General features: G+C 38.5%; 1 protein-coding gene across 1 annotated transcript in view; it reads right to left on the bottom strand.

The window, feature by feature from the left end:
• Positions 1–14,863, bottom strand: part of LOC306886117 (C-1-tetrahydrofolate synthase, cytoplasmic-like) — a gene marked incomplete at its 3' end in the record, with an annotated part of 41,760 nt that overhangs the window by 7,276 nt on the left and 19,621 nt on the right. Inside the window, exons 9-23 of the mRNA XM_079443000.1 lie at positions 11,851–11,978; positions 4,913–5,010; positions 4,405–4,578; positions 4,139–4,275; positions 3,880–3,926; positions 3,693–3,800; positions 3,394–3,468; positions 3,169–3,271; positions 2,887–2,963; positions 2,090–2,230; positions 1,933–2,001; positions 1,618–1,729; positions 852–991; positions 685–726; positions 376–476 (exon numbers count right to left, since the gene is read on the bottom strand). Of these exons, the coding sequence (XP_079299126.1) occupies positions 376–476; positions 685–726; positions 852–991; positions 1,618–1,729; positions 1,933–2,001; positions 2,090–2,230; positions 2,887–2,963; positions 3,169–3,271; positions 3,394–3,468; positions 3,693–3,800; positions 3,880–3,926; positions 4,139–4,275; positions 4,405–4,578; positions 4,913–5,010; positions 11,851–11,978 (1,552 nt within the window). The remainder of the gene's footprint in view (positions 1–375; positions 477–684; positions 727–851; positions 992–1,617; positions 1,730–1,932; positions 2,002–2,089; positions 2,231–2,886; positions 2,964–3,168; positions 3,272–3,393; positions 3,469–3,692; positions 3,801–3,879; positions 3,927–4,138; positions 4,276–4,404; positions 4,579–4,912; positions 5,011–11,850; positions 11,979–14,863) is intronic.

The raw sequence follows: 14,863 nt of genomic DNA on the forward strand, positions 1-14,863 counted from the left end.
TCATTCAGACAAAACTTTGCTTCAAGAACAAGCCACGCTGCTGATGTGATCTAATCACTAGCACACCCTGAGCATATGTGAGTTAACCTCTTATCGGCAAGACATCGGCATAATTCTTCATATCAGGCCGATGCTGATATTTACATTTAAAGCCATTATCGTCCGATTCAGATATCAGTCCGATATCGTGCATCCCTACATTTTTTAACTATTTCTGTCCATTGTAAAATATGGTATAATAGCAACAATCTAGTCAGTACACAAAGCTTTAGGAATTTTGATACACATTTAAAAAAAAAAAAAAAAAACCATACCTTGCCCTTCTCTGCATAAAGCTGATGTTTTTATTTAAAAACTGTGTTGTGCAGGTCTTACTTGAAAGCGTTGACAGCCACAACTACTGGAACCCCAAAAAGCTGAGCGTTCTCCACTTGCTTGCTCATGTTACAACAGCCAGCTTCCAGCAGAGCCAGATTCTGCAAGAGTTCAAACCAACATTATCAGTACCACGTCAAGTGTTTCTAGAGTGACTCCTGTGATTCACTTTAGCTGCCACTCCCAAAACTTTATTTATACATATGGTAATGTATAAAGTTTTAGAACACCTACATTTTTAACTACTTGCATCACTATAAAGATCACAGACTAGCAAGAAAAAAAACCCATTAAATTATCTTACAGTACCTCTTCAATATATTCTTTTGGCAGAGGCGTGCCTGCGGTGACCTACAGAAAAGATGCAATGCAATGCACATTTATCAACTCCCTGTACAAATTTGTGTTTAAGTGGGAGAAAATGACAATCTACATGAAAAAGTAAATACATTACTGTGCTGTATTCTCAGACTCACCGTTGGACCACCTCCATGCATCTTAAGTGCTCGAACTGTGGCAACCAAGACCACAACATGAGGCTTGAGACCAGAATAGCGACACTTGATATTGAAAAATTTCTCCATTCCAATATCTGCTCCAAAACCTGCTTCAGTGACTAGCAGAAAACAACAATAAACCCTTTAAGAATTCACACTGATGCGATCCAAGACAACCAAAACAATTATATTTTTGCACAATTTTGCAAATAATAATGTCCCATAAATACTTTAACACCCTGTCTCTACCAGATGAGCAGCACTACGCCGTGAGTCGCAGACAGTAAACAGATACCTCAGTAAATTTCTGACTTGTGGTTGCACTAGTACCAACATCAGGACAAATGGATTTGAAAGATGTGCTTTGGTGCAGACAGCATAAAAATGTTGCAACATGGAAACACGTGGTGTAAGAAAAACTCAAGCATGTGTATACTGCATATACTGAAGTCTGTATACAGTATATGGATTTAACGTCACATGGGTGTTTATTCGCATCTTTTTTTGTAAAATTATTTTTTTTTTTATATAATTATGAAAATCAATAAACAAATACATTTTCTAACCCCAACTCATACTAATTTACGTATATTAATAATTAACAATGAATTTTTTAACTAAATTGTTACTTTTTTAGTTAAACAACTTTAGTTACAAAGTTAGTCAATTATACTGGTGCTTCACTTTACAGATAGATTTAAATTATGCCAATAACAAAAAGGTGGCTTTGATTTGTTTAACTTACCCACAAATCCGTGAGGTCCAACTAGTTTCAGAGCAATTTTATCTGCCAAGATTGAAGAGTTTCCATGTGCAATGTTTGCAAAGGGTCCAGCATGAACAAACACTGGGTTTCCCTAAACAATTGTTCATACAAAGCCTTAAAACACACAGCTAAAGCACCAGAGAATGAAGTGACAAGAAAACAGCTGGGAAATTGATTTAAGCAACTGGTTGAGTAGAGCATGAATAAGGAATAATTTATCTATGAAGGCCTTTTAAGTTCTAGGTGATTTGCCAATTCACTTGAATATACACAACCCAGGACAATTCCTCTCACCTCTAGTGTCTGCATGAGGTTTGGCTTGATGGCATCTCGCATGAGTACGGTCAGAGCTCCACACACTCCCTAAGACACAAACACTACAGAATCAAAACAGGATGAACATCTAGACATTTTTATTTCAGATAAAATGAGACCTATGACAGCAGCACACCAAATCCTCGGTGGTGACAGGCTGACCACTGCGACTGGTGGCCACCACCATTTTTGCAAGTCTCTCCTTCATGTCAGACAGACTGATGGTGAGAGCTAAAACTGCCATAATCTCACTGGCTACAGTGATGTCAAACTGGGCCTGCAAAAAATAAAAAATAAAGTTACTGGGCATTGCCTGCTAACAGAATAAGATAAAATGCTTTGGTTTCCTTGTCATTACAACTGATTGAACATGCGTGTTTTGTCTGTTTCAACTGTCAAGTCAGTTTTATTTATACCCTCAGTGAACATAGAATTGCAAAGTAAAAGATTCCTGATAGTTCAATGATAACAGACTGATAACATCTGATACTGCACCGTACTGCAGAAAGACAAGACCTTTTCCCATGGCGCACATGGGAAAGAGAAATGTTAACTTGTAACTTCCGAGCTATTAAAAAGTTAAGTTCTTTGAACAAGAACACAAAAACATATTTCTTATGCTGCATGTGTTAATCAAATCAGGTGGACATCTTTGGCCATTGCAGTGTCTTGCGGCATGAGTGCTGTGTCTGGCTAGACAAACATAACGTTTGAACAAACAATATTTGCGTAAAGTACTTTGCTCCTAACAAAAAAAAGCTGGTTTAATGACCCGAATCTTTTGCCTATTAGAAGCTACAACCATCTTTGGCTTCATAAATGTTTTGCAATTTATTTTTGTACAGGCTTTATAAAATAAATCAAGTCTCGAGTCTACTTATTCATCGGTATGTAAAGAATTTGGTAATACGTGGTAATACGCGTGATGCTCACAGTTCTGGTGAAGCCCTTCTCAGTTGGAGATTGGCCAATGGTGATTTTTCTCAGAAACCGATCATTTGTGTCCAGCACTATAAAAGAAAAAAAATATAAGATTTACATTTCACCCAAATGTGCATATACTGTACACGTATAATTGTCAGCAACATCAGAACAAACAGCAATCTAAACAAATGTTCTAGTATTAAAGATGCACTCAACTTAAATTTTTAATTTCAGATCATTTATCTCTATAGTATAAGAACAATGAAAACAACAATACACATTCTATCACACCTCGCTGCCAAGTTATAGACTCGGGGTCAATGTCCAGCCTGACGAAACGTGCGATTTCCTCTTCTGTTAACGTGCTAGGGTCCGTTTTCTTTATACCTAGTTTCTATCAGTAAAAGGAACATCAAAAATATAAAATTACAGAAAGCATGACAATTCAAGAGCAAAACTAATGTAAATCTTAAGAGAGGAGGATATAAAATGACAAAAAACAAACATTATTCTTACTTCAAGTCTGTTGATCTGAACTGGGGAAAACTTCCTCTGACCTCCAGTCAAGGGTACCAACCGATTAAATAGAGCCTAGTGCAGTGATAGTTAAATGATATTTAGTTGTTGATATGGACTTTCACTGCAGGAAACGCAGTTCTTAAAATGTTACACTGGTGCAGGGGCACATTTAAATTTCTCAGCATTAAGCCATCGTAACACCTAGATCACCACACAAGGTCCACAGTTAATGTCTTGTATAAAAGCAACATAAGAGCTCTGCTTAGAAAATTGTCCATGATAAAGACAGACAATACCTTATCAGACTGGGTGGCTTCATGGAACATACGAGCATCAATTGCAGCAGCTACCAGGTTATTGGCTGCTGTGATGGCATGAATGTCTCCAGTCAGCTGAAGATTGAACTGAGAAGAGAAGACAATCACTAAATACGTTTTTATACAGCTTTATTAATCAAACAAGAATCTGAGGCAAAAAGAATGCCTCTTCCATGGGAATAACTTGTGAGTAGCCCCCGCAAGCAGCACCACCTATAGATATAAGAGATAAGGTAGGAACTTAATTTTCTATAGCTACTCTCACTGCTATGAAAATTGACCAAAAAAAACAATTGTACAGAAATTACTTCCTTTGCCAAAGTTTAGTAAACAAAACTTGATACCAAACCTTTTGTTTGATAAAACATCACTTTAGAGGTAACCAATCATATAGGTATTTCTATTGTCTTATCAGCATTACTTACCTTTAATGCCAAATGTTGGACCTTGTGATGGTTGGCGCACACATGCAAACGCATTCAGTTTCAGATGAGCCCCAAGTGCTTGAACCAACCCTATTGTAGTTGTACTCTTTCCTTCACCCAGAGGAGTCGGAGTGATTCTACATTAAACAAAATGTTACTTCTCAGCACAAGTATCAATAGCTTACAAGGTGTGAATTTCATTTTCATCTATATGAAAGTAAATTGATGGAGACGGAGAAAAAGAGAAACAAGGAGGGAAAAAATACCCAGTAACAACCACATATTTGCCATCAGGTTGAGCCTGCAGTCGATCAATCGTTTTTAGTTGGACTTTGGCTTTGGTCCTGCCATAGAGCTCAACCTCATCCGAGAAAAGACCAATTTCCTTAGCAAGGCATTCAATGGGTTTAGGTGCACAAGAACGAGAGATAGTGACATCACTGCACAATGAAAAATGAACAAACAAGCTATTACAATGGCAAGAACAAAAATTATACTATTAAAACAGCTGTTTACTTCAAGGAATTGTTCATAACAGAAAATGCCAAAAACAATCAGAAAGTAGTGCATACAATTTATGTAGTCTTAGTCTGCTGAGGCCATGCAACTGATTTGTTTGAGGAGCTATTATATGGTTTTAGTTTTTTTTTTTAGCTTGACAATGCATGGTGACTAAACTATCATCAGATGTCAATCACACTCATTGAACCACATTGGCTGCGGTTGCAATTTTTTGTTTTTGTCTTGAGTAGCTAAAAAAGAAATGCATCTAACCTAGGAACAGGCCGTTGCAGGTTGAGTTGGGTGTAATTTATGTTCCACTTCCCAGGTTCTTGTGCTTGAAGGAAATGCTTGGCACTTAGAACTGTGTTCTGAGAAATGAAAAGCAAACATTAAATTGCCTAGGAATTGCTGATTTAAAATATTTCAGATTATTAAGGTGTAAAATCTCCTGAAAACTCAATAGTAAATGATATAAGGACAATTTAATAATGCATGGTTCAGGGGATAGCCCTTTCCAGGAACTGAACATATTGCTTTTGCCAGTCTACATACATACATACATACATACATACATACATACATACATACATGCATGTGTGTCAAGATGTGATTGCAGACTTTTAGGTTTATTTTAAGAGGTTCCACAAAAATGACATTTACCGTTTAGGAGTTACAGCCATTTTAAGCAAAGTACCTCCATTTTCAGGGGCTCAATAGTTTTTGACAAAGTGACAATTGTAAATATAAGCACAATGAAAATCCTTTGCAGTCCATGACTGCCTGTAGTCAGAAGCCCATGGACATCTCCAAATTCTGAATTTCCTCACAGGAGATGCTTTGCCAGGTCTTCACTGCAGCCACCTTGAGTTGCTGCTTGTTTGTGGGTCTTTCTGCATTCAGTCTTGTCTTCAGTAACTGAAAAGCATGCTCTATTGGATTGAGATCAGGCCACTGACTTGGCCATTGAAGAATATTCCATTTCTTTGCTCTCAAAAAGTCTTGAGTTGTTTTCGCAGTATGTTTAAGGTCATTATCCATCTGCACTGTGAAGCTGCATCCTATCAGTTTTGTAGCATTTGGCTGATTGTGAGCAGAGAGTATACATGTAGCCTTAAAGACCTCAGAATTCATCTTGTTACTTCTGTCAGTGGTTACATAATCAATAAACAGCAGTGAGCCCGTTCCATTGGCAGCCATAAATGCCCATGCCATAACACTGGATCTTTGGATCGTGAGCTGTTCCTTAGTACCTTAGTAGTTTCTTTCACCACACTTTTCTCTTCCCATCAGTTTGGTACAAGTTAATCTTGGTTTCATCAGTCCAAAGAATCTTATTACAGAACATGGGAGGCTTTTTTTTTTTTTTTTTTTAGACGTTTTCTGGCGTAATTTTGCTTTCCTATTCTTGAATGTTACCAGTGCTTTGCATCTTGTTGTAAACACATTCACGAAGGTGTCTCTTGATTGTAGATTCTGACAATGATGTGCCTACCTCCTCCAAAGTATTCTTGATTTCTGTAGATATTATGAAGGGTTTTTTCTTTACCAAGGATAGGATTCTGTGATCATCCACTTTAGTTGTTTTCCTTGGTCTTATAGGCCTTTTGATGTTGTTGAGCTCACCAGTGCTTTCTTTCTTAAGAATATAGCCAACATTGATCTGGCCACACCTAAGGTTTTTGCTAGGTCTCTTATAGATTTATGTTGTTTTTCAGCTTAATGATGGCCTCCTTCACTTTCATTGAGATCTACTTCATATTGGAAGCACCAGTCAAACAGCTTCCAAATGCCAATTTGATACCTCATATCAACTCCAGATCTTTTATCTGCTTATTTGTCTTGAAGTAGCGAGGTAATGGACAGCACCTGGTCAATTAACCTCTTCTTGGTCAACTGTCCAAATACCTTTGAGCCCCTGAAAATGGAGATACTTCGCACATTTGACAAACAAAAAAACAGGAAAAACTAATATATATAGTTTTTCCTGTTTTTTGTTTGTCAAACATGATCAGTTTGACCAGGGAAGAACTGCTGAACATTCGGCAAAAGGTTTTCGATTATACGGATGTTTTGCTGAACAGTTGCTGTAAACAGGCGCTGTTTAGACACTTCAGAATGCGCAGACGGGGGAAGCGAGCCGGCACACTCGTGAAACTCAGACAGCGCGGATTTCGAATGCCATTGCCTAGCATCCATCTGGCTAATCTCCGCTCTCTACCCAACAAAATGGACGAACTCCGTCTGCTTTCCCGGGTAAACAAGGACTTTTCAAATTCTGCTGCTCTGTGTTTCACGGAAACCTGGCTGAATGACGCCATCCCGGACAGCGCACTTCATCTGCCTAACTTCCTGCTGATCAGAGCAGATCGCGACGCGGAATCAACGGGGAAATCGTGCGGCGGCGGGACATGCTTCTACATCAATGAAAGGTGGTGTACAGATGTAACAGTGTTAAAGATGTGCTGTTCAGATCTAGAAACGCTTTATCAACTGTAAACCTTTCTACTCGCTGCAGGAGTTCTGCTCGTTCATTCTCGTGAGTGTCTACATTCCACCCCAAGCGCATGTGAGCTCAGCTTTACAGAAACTCGCTGATCAGATCACAGACACAGAACAATAACACACGGACTCTGTTTTAATCATTCTAGCGAACTTCAATAAAGCAAATCTCTCCCATGAACTGCCAAAATACAGACACCATCAGCACTGGAGCTGCTCAGGGCAGTTTTTGAAGCTGCTGCAAATGATCTGGACGAGCTCACAGAGACTGTAACATCTTATATCAAAGACTCATCTAACTTATGACAACGACAAACCATGGTTCACTGCATAACTCAGCCAGCTCTGTCAGGCCAAAGAAGATGCTTACAGGAATGGGGACAGAGTCTTGTATAAACAGGCCAAATACACACTGGAAAAGGAGATCAGAGTGGCAAAGAGGAATTATTCGGATAAGCTAAGGATTCAATTCTCTTCCAGTGACACGGCTTCAGTGTGGAAAAGTCTGAAAGACATCACCAATTACAAGACACCATCCCCCAGCACTATGGAGAATCAACAACTGGCAGACGATCTGAATGAGTTCTACCACAGGTTTGAAAAAAACACCATTCACACCTCCTGCAACCCCCCTCTCCCCCACACCTGCACTGCAGATAAGAGATGACGACATGCGCCAGGTCTTCAAAAAGAACAAGAAAAGGAAGGCACCAGGCCCAGACGGTGTGACACCAGCCTGTCTGAAATCCTGTGATGACCAGCTGGCCCCCATCTTCACACAGATCTTCAACAGATCACTGGAGCTGTGTGAAGTCCCCTCATGCTTCAAACACTCCACCATAATCCCTGTCCCAAAGAAACCCAAGATAACAGGACTTAATGACTACAGACCTGTGACTCTAAAATCTGTGGTCATGAAGTCATTTGAAAAACTGGTTTTGCCTTATCTGAAGGACATCACTGGACCCTTACTGGACCCCCTGCAGTTTGCCTACAGAGCAAACAGGTCTGTGGATGATGCAGTCAACATGGGACTGCATTACACACTGCAACACCTAGACAGACCAGGGACTTATGTGAGGATCCTGTTTGTGGACTTCAGCTCGGCCTTTAACACAATCATTCCAGACCTCCTCCTGCCCAAACTAACTCCGCTCTCCGTCCCCACCTCTGTCTGTCAGTGGATCAACAGCTTCCTGACAGACAGGCAGAGGCTGGGCAAATTCTAATCCAGCACACGCACCATCAGCACTGGAGCTGCTCAGGGCTGTGTTCTCTCCCCACTGCTCTTCTTCCTCTACACCAACGACTGCACATCTAAAGACCCCTCTGTCACCACACAGATCGGCCTCATCCAGGACGGTGACGAGTCTGCACCAGACAGCCAGCTCCTTAACCTCCTGTCTGTAAGCAGTCTTAACCTGGAACTCAACACGCTTCAGGTTGTTAGGTCAACCAGAACCGGGAACACTTCCCAAAACACCTGATGTACTTGTTACATTGTTAGAAGAATGGCATCTACACTAATATTAGCCTGTTTCTTTCTTATTCCAAGGTCACCATAGCCACCCATATACAGATCAGATGGTGGATCAGCACGTATAGATGACCTCTACAGCTAGGACACCTAGATGAGCCCCAGAGACTGATCCCCAGTGAAGACCCTGTCTCCAAGATGGCCATCAGGACAAGACCACAGGAACCAGATGAGTCCTTTACACAATCTGATTCTGCTTTAGCCTAGATTTAAACTGCTGATTTTGTTTGGCCAGAGGAGAATGACACTATTTCGACAAACTATTTCCCTGTCTAAATACTGTAAAGCTGATATAAAGCCACCCAGCTTTATATCAAACTGATAAGCGCTATATCAAAAGCGCTATACAAATAATACTGACTCAAAACTGTGGAGATGATTGTGGACTTCAGGAGAAACCCCCTGCACTCCCCCCACTCACCATCATGAACAGCACTGTAACAACAGTGGAGTCATTCAGATTCCTTGGCAGCACCATCTCTCAGGACCAGAAGTGGGACATTCACGTCAACTATTGTCAAAAAGGCCCAGCAGAGGTTGTACTTCCTTCGCCAGCTGAGGAAGTTCAACCTGCCACAGGAGCTGCTGAAACAGTTCTACTCTGCCATCATTGAATCCATCCTCTGCACTTCATTAACTGTCTGGTTCAGCTCAGCTACAAAATCTGACCTCAGAAGACTACAGAAGGTAGTCTGGACTCCTGAGCGAATCATTGGTACAACCCTCCCCACTCTCCAAGAACTGTACTCATCCAGAGTGAGCAAAAGGGCTGGCAAAATCACTCTGGACCCCTCACATCCAGTACACTCCCTCTTTGAACTGTTGCCATCTGGTCGACGCTACAGAGCTCTGAGCACCAGAACGGCCAGACATAGGAACAGTTTCTTCCCTCAGGCAATCCATCTCATGAACATTTGAACTCTTAACAATAATCATGAAACACAACACTATCGTACTTTTTATTTTTTAACACATTACATTTAAAATTTGCATTTCTATTTTGCATATTGTTCATTTTGTATATTTGTACATTATTTTTTTTTTTTAATGATCTGTGTCCTGTCATTCTGTCGCACTGTGGAGCTACTGTCACTAAAACAAATTCCTCGTATGTGCAAGCATACCTGGCAATAAAGCGAATTCTGATTCTGATTCTGAAATGCTGAGCAGCACTTAAGGAGGCAATCCTCCAGGAATAGATGTGGCATTTTGCTGTGAACTTGTACACTCAATGCCAGGAAAGCTTGGAGCAATATTAAAAAATAGTTGAGGACATATTCAACACTACAAACTTAGAATGTTTGGTGAATTGTCTATACTTATTTTTGAAACCCATGATGCGAATAAGTATTTACATAAGTATCCTTTGATTTTGTCATCTTTCCATGCATTTTAATGGTAATTTAGAAGTAGAAATACAGGTACATCTAAAAAAAATTGAATATCGTGAAAAACTGCATTTTTTTGTAACATTTCAAAATGTGAAACTTTCATATATATTTTACATTCATAACATGTAAAGTAAGATATTTCAAAAGTTTTTGTTTTAATTTTGATGATTAGAGCTTACAGCTCATGAAAGTCAAAATCTAGTATCTGAAAATATTAGAATATTTCCTAAGATCAATCAAAAAAAGGATTTTCAAAGCAGAAAGTTTGAGTTCTTTAAAGTATGTTCATTTATGCCCTCAATACTTTGTCAGGGCTCCTTTAGACACAAACTCCAGCATCAGTGAGGAATGGCATGGAAGCGATCAGCCTGTGGCTCTGCTGAGGCACTATTGAGCCTTCAGCAGAGCCACAGGCTGATCGCCAGTATTGAGGGCATAAATGGAAGTGGTTTTGGCACTGTGGGCAGGTGCTAAAGTCCTGCTGGAAAAGCAAATCAGCATCTCCATAAAGCTTGTCAGCAGATTGAAGCATAAAGTGCTCCAAACTCTCCTGGTAGATGGCTGCATTGACTCTTTGGACTTGATAAAACACAATGGACCAACACCAGCAGACGTCACGGCACCCCAAATCATCACTGACTGTGGAAACTTCAAACTGGACTTCAAGCAGCTTGGGTTCTCTGCCTCTCCAGTCTTCCTCCAGACATTGATTTCCAAATGAAATGCAAAATTAAAATTTATCTGAAAAGAGGACTTTGGACCACTGAGCAACAGTCCATTTCTTTTTCTCCTTAGCCCAGGTAAGATGCTTCTGACGTTGTCTCTGGTTCAGAAGTGGCTTGGTAGCCCTTTTCCTGAAGACGTCTGAGCGTGGTGACTCTTGATGCACTGACTCCAGCTTCAGTCCACTCCTTGTGAAGCTCTCCCAAGTGTTTGAATCAGCTTTGCTTGACAGTATTCTCAAGCTTGTGGTCATCCCTGTTGCTTGTGCACCTTCTCCTACCCAATTTCTTCCAGTCAACTTTGCATTTAATATGCTTTGATACAGCACTCTGTGAACAGCCACTCCTTTCAGTAATGACCCCCTGTGACTTACCCTCTTTGTGGAAAGTGATTGTCTTCTGGACCATTGCCAAGTCAGCAGTCTTCCCCATTATTGTGGTTTCAAAGAACGAGATACCCTAAATTTATACTGTAGAGATGGTCGTTTAATGAAACTCAAATATAAATATTCTAATATATTGAGATACTGGACTTTGACTTTCATGAGCTGTAAGCTCTAATCATCAAAATTAAAACAAAAAAACTTTTGAAATGTCTTACTTTACATGTTATGAATGTAAAATATATATGAAAGTTTCACTTTTTGAAATAAGTAAAAAATAAAAAATCAGTTTTTCACGATACTCTAATTTTTTTAGATGTACCTGTATATCTTTATGTTTAGAGGTAGTTTCCTGTACTGTATGCATGTACTGTATAAATAAAACAAAAAAATAATTATTTTCACAAATGCATGTCATGATCCATTTATCAAAGCTTTTCCACACATTTTCTTTCATTTCAAATGCTGAGAAACATTTAAGGGTAAGTCACTTTCCTCTGGCCTTCATCAGAATTTAGTTTAGTAAATATATATGTGCTGGCTGGCTAAAACATGCCAGGTACAGAGTAAAATGTAAATTAAAGGGGGAAAATGAATCAAGTATAAAAAGTAAACATTACAAAAAAACAAAAAAAACAATAACAAGTCACTTCAATTAGAAACAGGAATAATGTACCTGCATGAGCATGGCAACAGTCATTGGACCGACTCCTCCAGGTACAGGTGTAATAAATGCAGCCTTATCTTTAGCAGAGTCATAGTGAACGTCTCCAACAATTCTCTTCCCACTTGGCCTGCTGCTGTCTGAGATAAAATTTAAGTGACTGAATGACTATGTTTCTGGACCATGGATTTTACAGGTTCACCCGAGTTACTAGTGCACATTTTAAACAATCCTTCCAAGTCTGAAATCTACATGACTTATAATACTTCATGTCTTTATAGAACATATTCCATAAAACATCCGTTTTAGGTTTCAAAATATAAAGAACATGCTGGGAAACCAAAGAATGTGCTGGAACTAGAGAATTTCTCTAAAGAACAGTGAACAGATTAATTGCTCAAGACAAACAAGGGACTGATGAATAACTCAAACTCATGACAACACTGTGAATATTTAATGAGAAGTGTTCAATAAAGACATGACATGACATGCCAAGGCAAGGCAAGTTTATTTAGATAGCACATTTCATACACAGTGGTAATTTAAAGTGCCTTACAGAAAATAGGGTAACACTTTAGTTTAGGGACCAATTCTCACTATTAACTAGTTGCTTATTAGCATGCATATTACTGGAATTAATTAACCAATTACTATTGGCTGTTTATTAGTACTTATTACAACAGTCACACTTTATTTTAGGGTTCAATTCTAGCTATTAATTAACTATTAACTACAACTTTTGCCTCAAACTCCTAATTATTGCCTAGTAAGGTAGTCATTACATTTAGGTATTGGGTAGGATGCAGAATGTGTGTTTTATAAGTACTAATAAATAGCCAATATACTAGTAATATGCATGCTAATAAGCAAACTAGTTAATAGTGAGAATTGGCCCCTATAATAAAGTGTTACCATTACTATGGTGTTTTCCTGTCTCAGGAATTTAAACTGCTGGCTTGTATTCCAGTCTTGACATTTCTAGTAGGGATGCACGATATTATCGGACTGATATCGACATCGGCCTGACATGCAAAATTATGCCGATATGTCTTGCCGATAAGGGGAAGGGGTTAACTCGCATGTGCTCAGGGTGTGCTAGCGATTAGATCACGTCAGCAATGTGGCTCATTCTTGAAGTTTTGTCTGAATGATCAATAGATTGACTGTTTTGGATCGCTGCATTTAATGTGTGAACGCATGTACAGAATGACACGTTCGGTGTGGGATAGAGTAAACCGTTATAGCACAAGCAGGGGCAGCAGTGACAGCCTCCCCCAGGTCCTAATGCCCGTTCGGTAAGTAGTTTTAAGAGTAGGGGCGCAGTTGGCCTACTTCTAATTAAATTAAAAGTAAAATAGCCTACACAAATAACATTTAGACTGTGTTTTCAATTTTTTTGTGTTTTCAGATTTTGAAGATACAGATTTTGAAAGCTTTTGCAAGAACGTTTAGCGTCTGTGGTATGAACATGATCGCTGAGAGACGGTGGTGGAGTGAACGAGGCTTGAGAGAGAGTTGTGAGTGAGGGCGCAGACGCAACCTCTGTGTTGCCAGATCCAGCTGAAATGTGTTTTTGACCTGGTCTTTTCCACTTTAGAAAGTTAATAAAGTAGGACGTTGCAGTTTAGGGTCAGCGATATCTTTATCTTAATTGCAAAAGATTTGAAATTTCAGTTTATTTTTTATTTTTATTATCAAATAAACAGAAACAGACTCGACCGGTGTGAAATAATGTCATACCGCTTTATTTCAGTGTGACGAATTTTCAATCCTGATAAATTAATTCATTATGATCAATGTATCGCTTTTTGTAAAACATTGATGCTTTTGGATTTAAATCTTTAACAAAACATGCAAATAAATGGCCGCTTTTATCATGTTTGTTTTGTGATCGCGCTAGTTCCAGTGACTTATTTCTGATTAGTTTTCTGATAACTTCTCATTGTTGGTGAAATTATGATTGATATAGTTGATTTATATTTATTTTCAAAGCTTCAATGTACTGTTAAAAAACCTTTATTATTTTTTATTTAATTCTAATAAATAAGTTCTTGTTAAAAACTAACCAAAATTAATAATATTTTGCTTATAATTTCTGCACAGGAGAGACTTGGTGTTGTTTCCAAACAAAAGAAAATATATTGGTATCGGCATCGATATCGGCCAAAATGAGTTTAAAAAAAAAATCGGCATATCGAATATCGGCAGAATTCCAATATCGTGCATCCCTAATTTCTAGTTTTAGCTTTGGTGCCAAGCTTTGTCGTTTAAGCACTATGCTGATTTAATGGAATTAAAATGTTTAGATAAAACGCAAAATAATTTATGGGAAAGCACGGGGCATTGACTAAGAGTGTCTGAACAGTAGCAAATCTTGAACGATCATAATTGATTGTGCAGCAAATCTTGAAATACTGTAATTATTTTTGTGTCTTGTTAGCTTATCGTGAATAGTCAATATATTCACAGAAATAACAAATTGTATAACAAATTGTCTGGTGTAACGTCAGAGACATCTGGATGTAACTCTATTGGTTTCTTAGCACAAGACAGACATGAGATCAATTAAGTTCAACCTGTGCCTGCATAAATTAGGTTTCTAGTCTTAGGTTGGAAGCCTGCTGCTTAACCTAGTGTGCCATGTAGAGGATACTCATACCCATACTGTGAGTTCTATGCATTAAATGAAAACATATGCTTTCTATTTATATCATCATGTTAATATTTTAAACAGTTGTCAATATATAATTTAAACGGTGGCTGTTTTTGAGAAAATGCCCTCTTAAGATTTTAAATAAACTTTCAGGCATTTTGTGCGATTCATGTATTTTTTTCACATTTCAGTAAGTTGTAAAATATTTCATATAATCTTATGTTCATTTATAACAAAATTAAAATTTAGTAGCAAAACAATGTTGCACACATGCATTATGTTTCAAAGCTTTTTTTTGTGTGCGCTATTTAATCCTTAATATCATTGTGTATACCATACTGAAAGCCTTGTATTCATTCTCCACATGCTTTA

This window comes from Barbus barbus (assembly GCF_936440315.1).
Source record: "Barbus barbus genome assembly, chromosome: 20".
Lineage (NCBI taxonomy): Eukaryota > Metazoa > Chordata > Actinopteri > Cypriniformes > Cyprinidae > Barbus > Barbus barbus.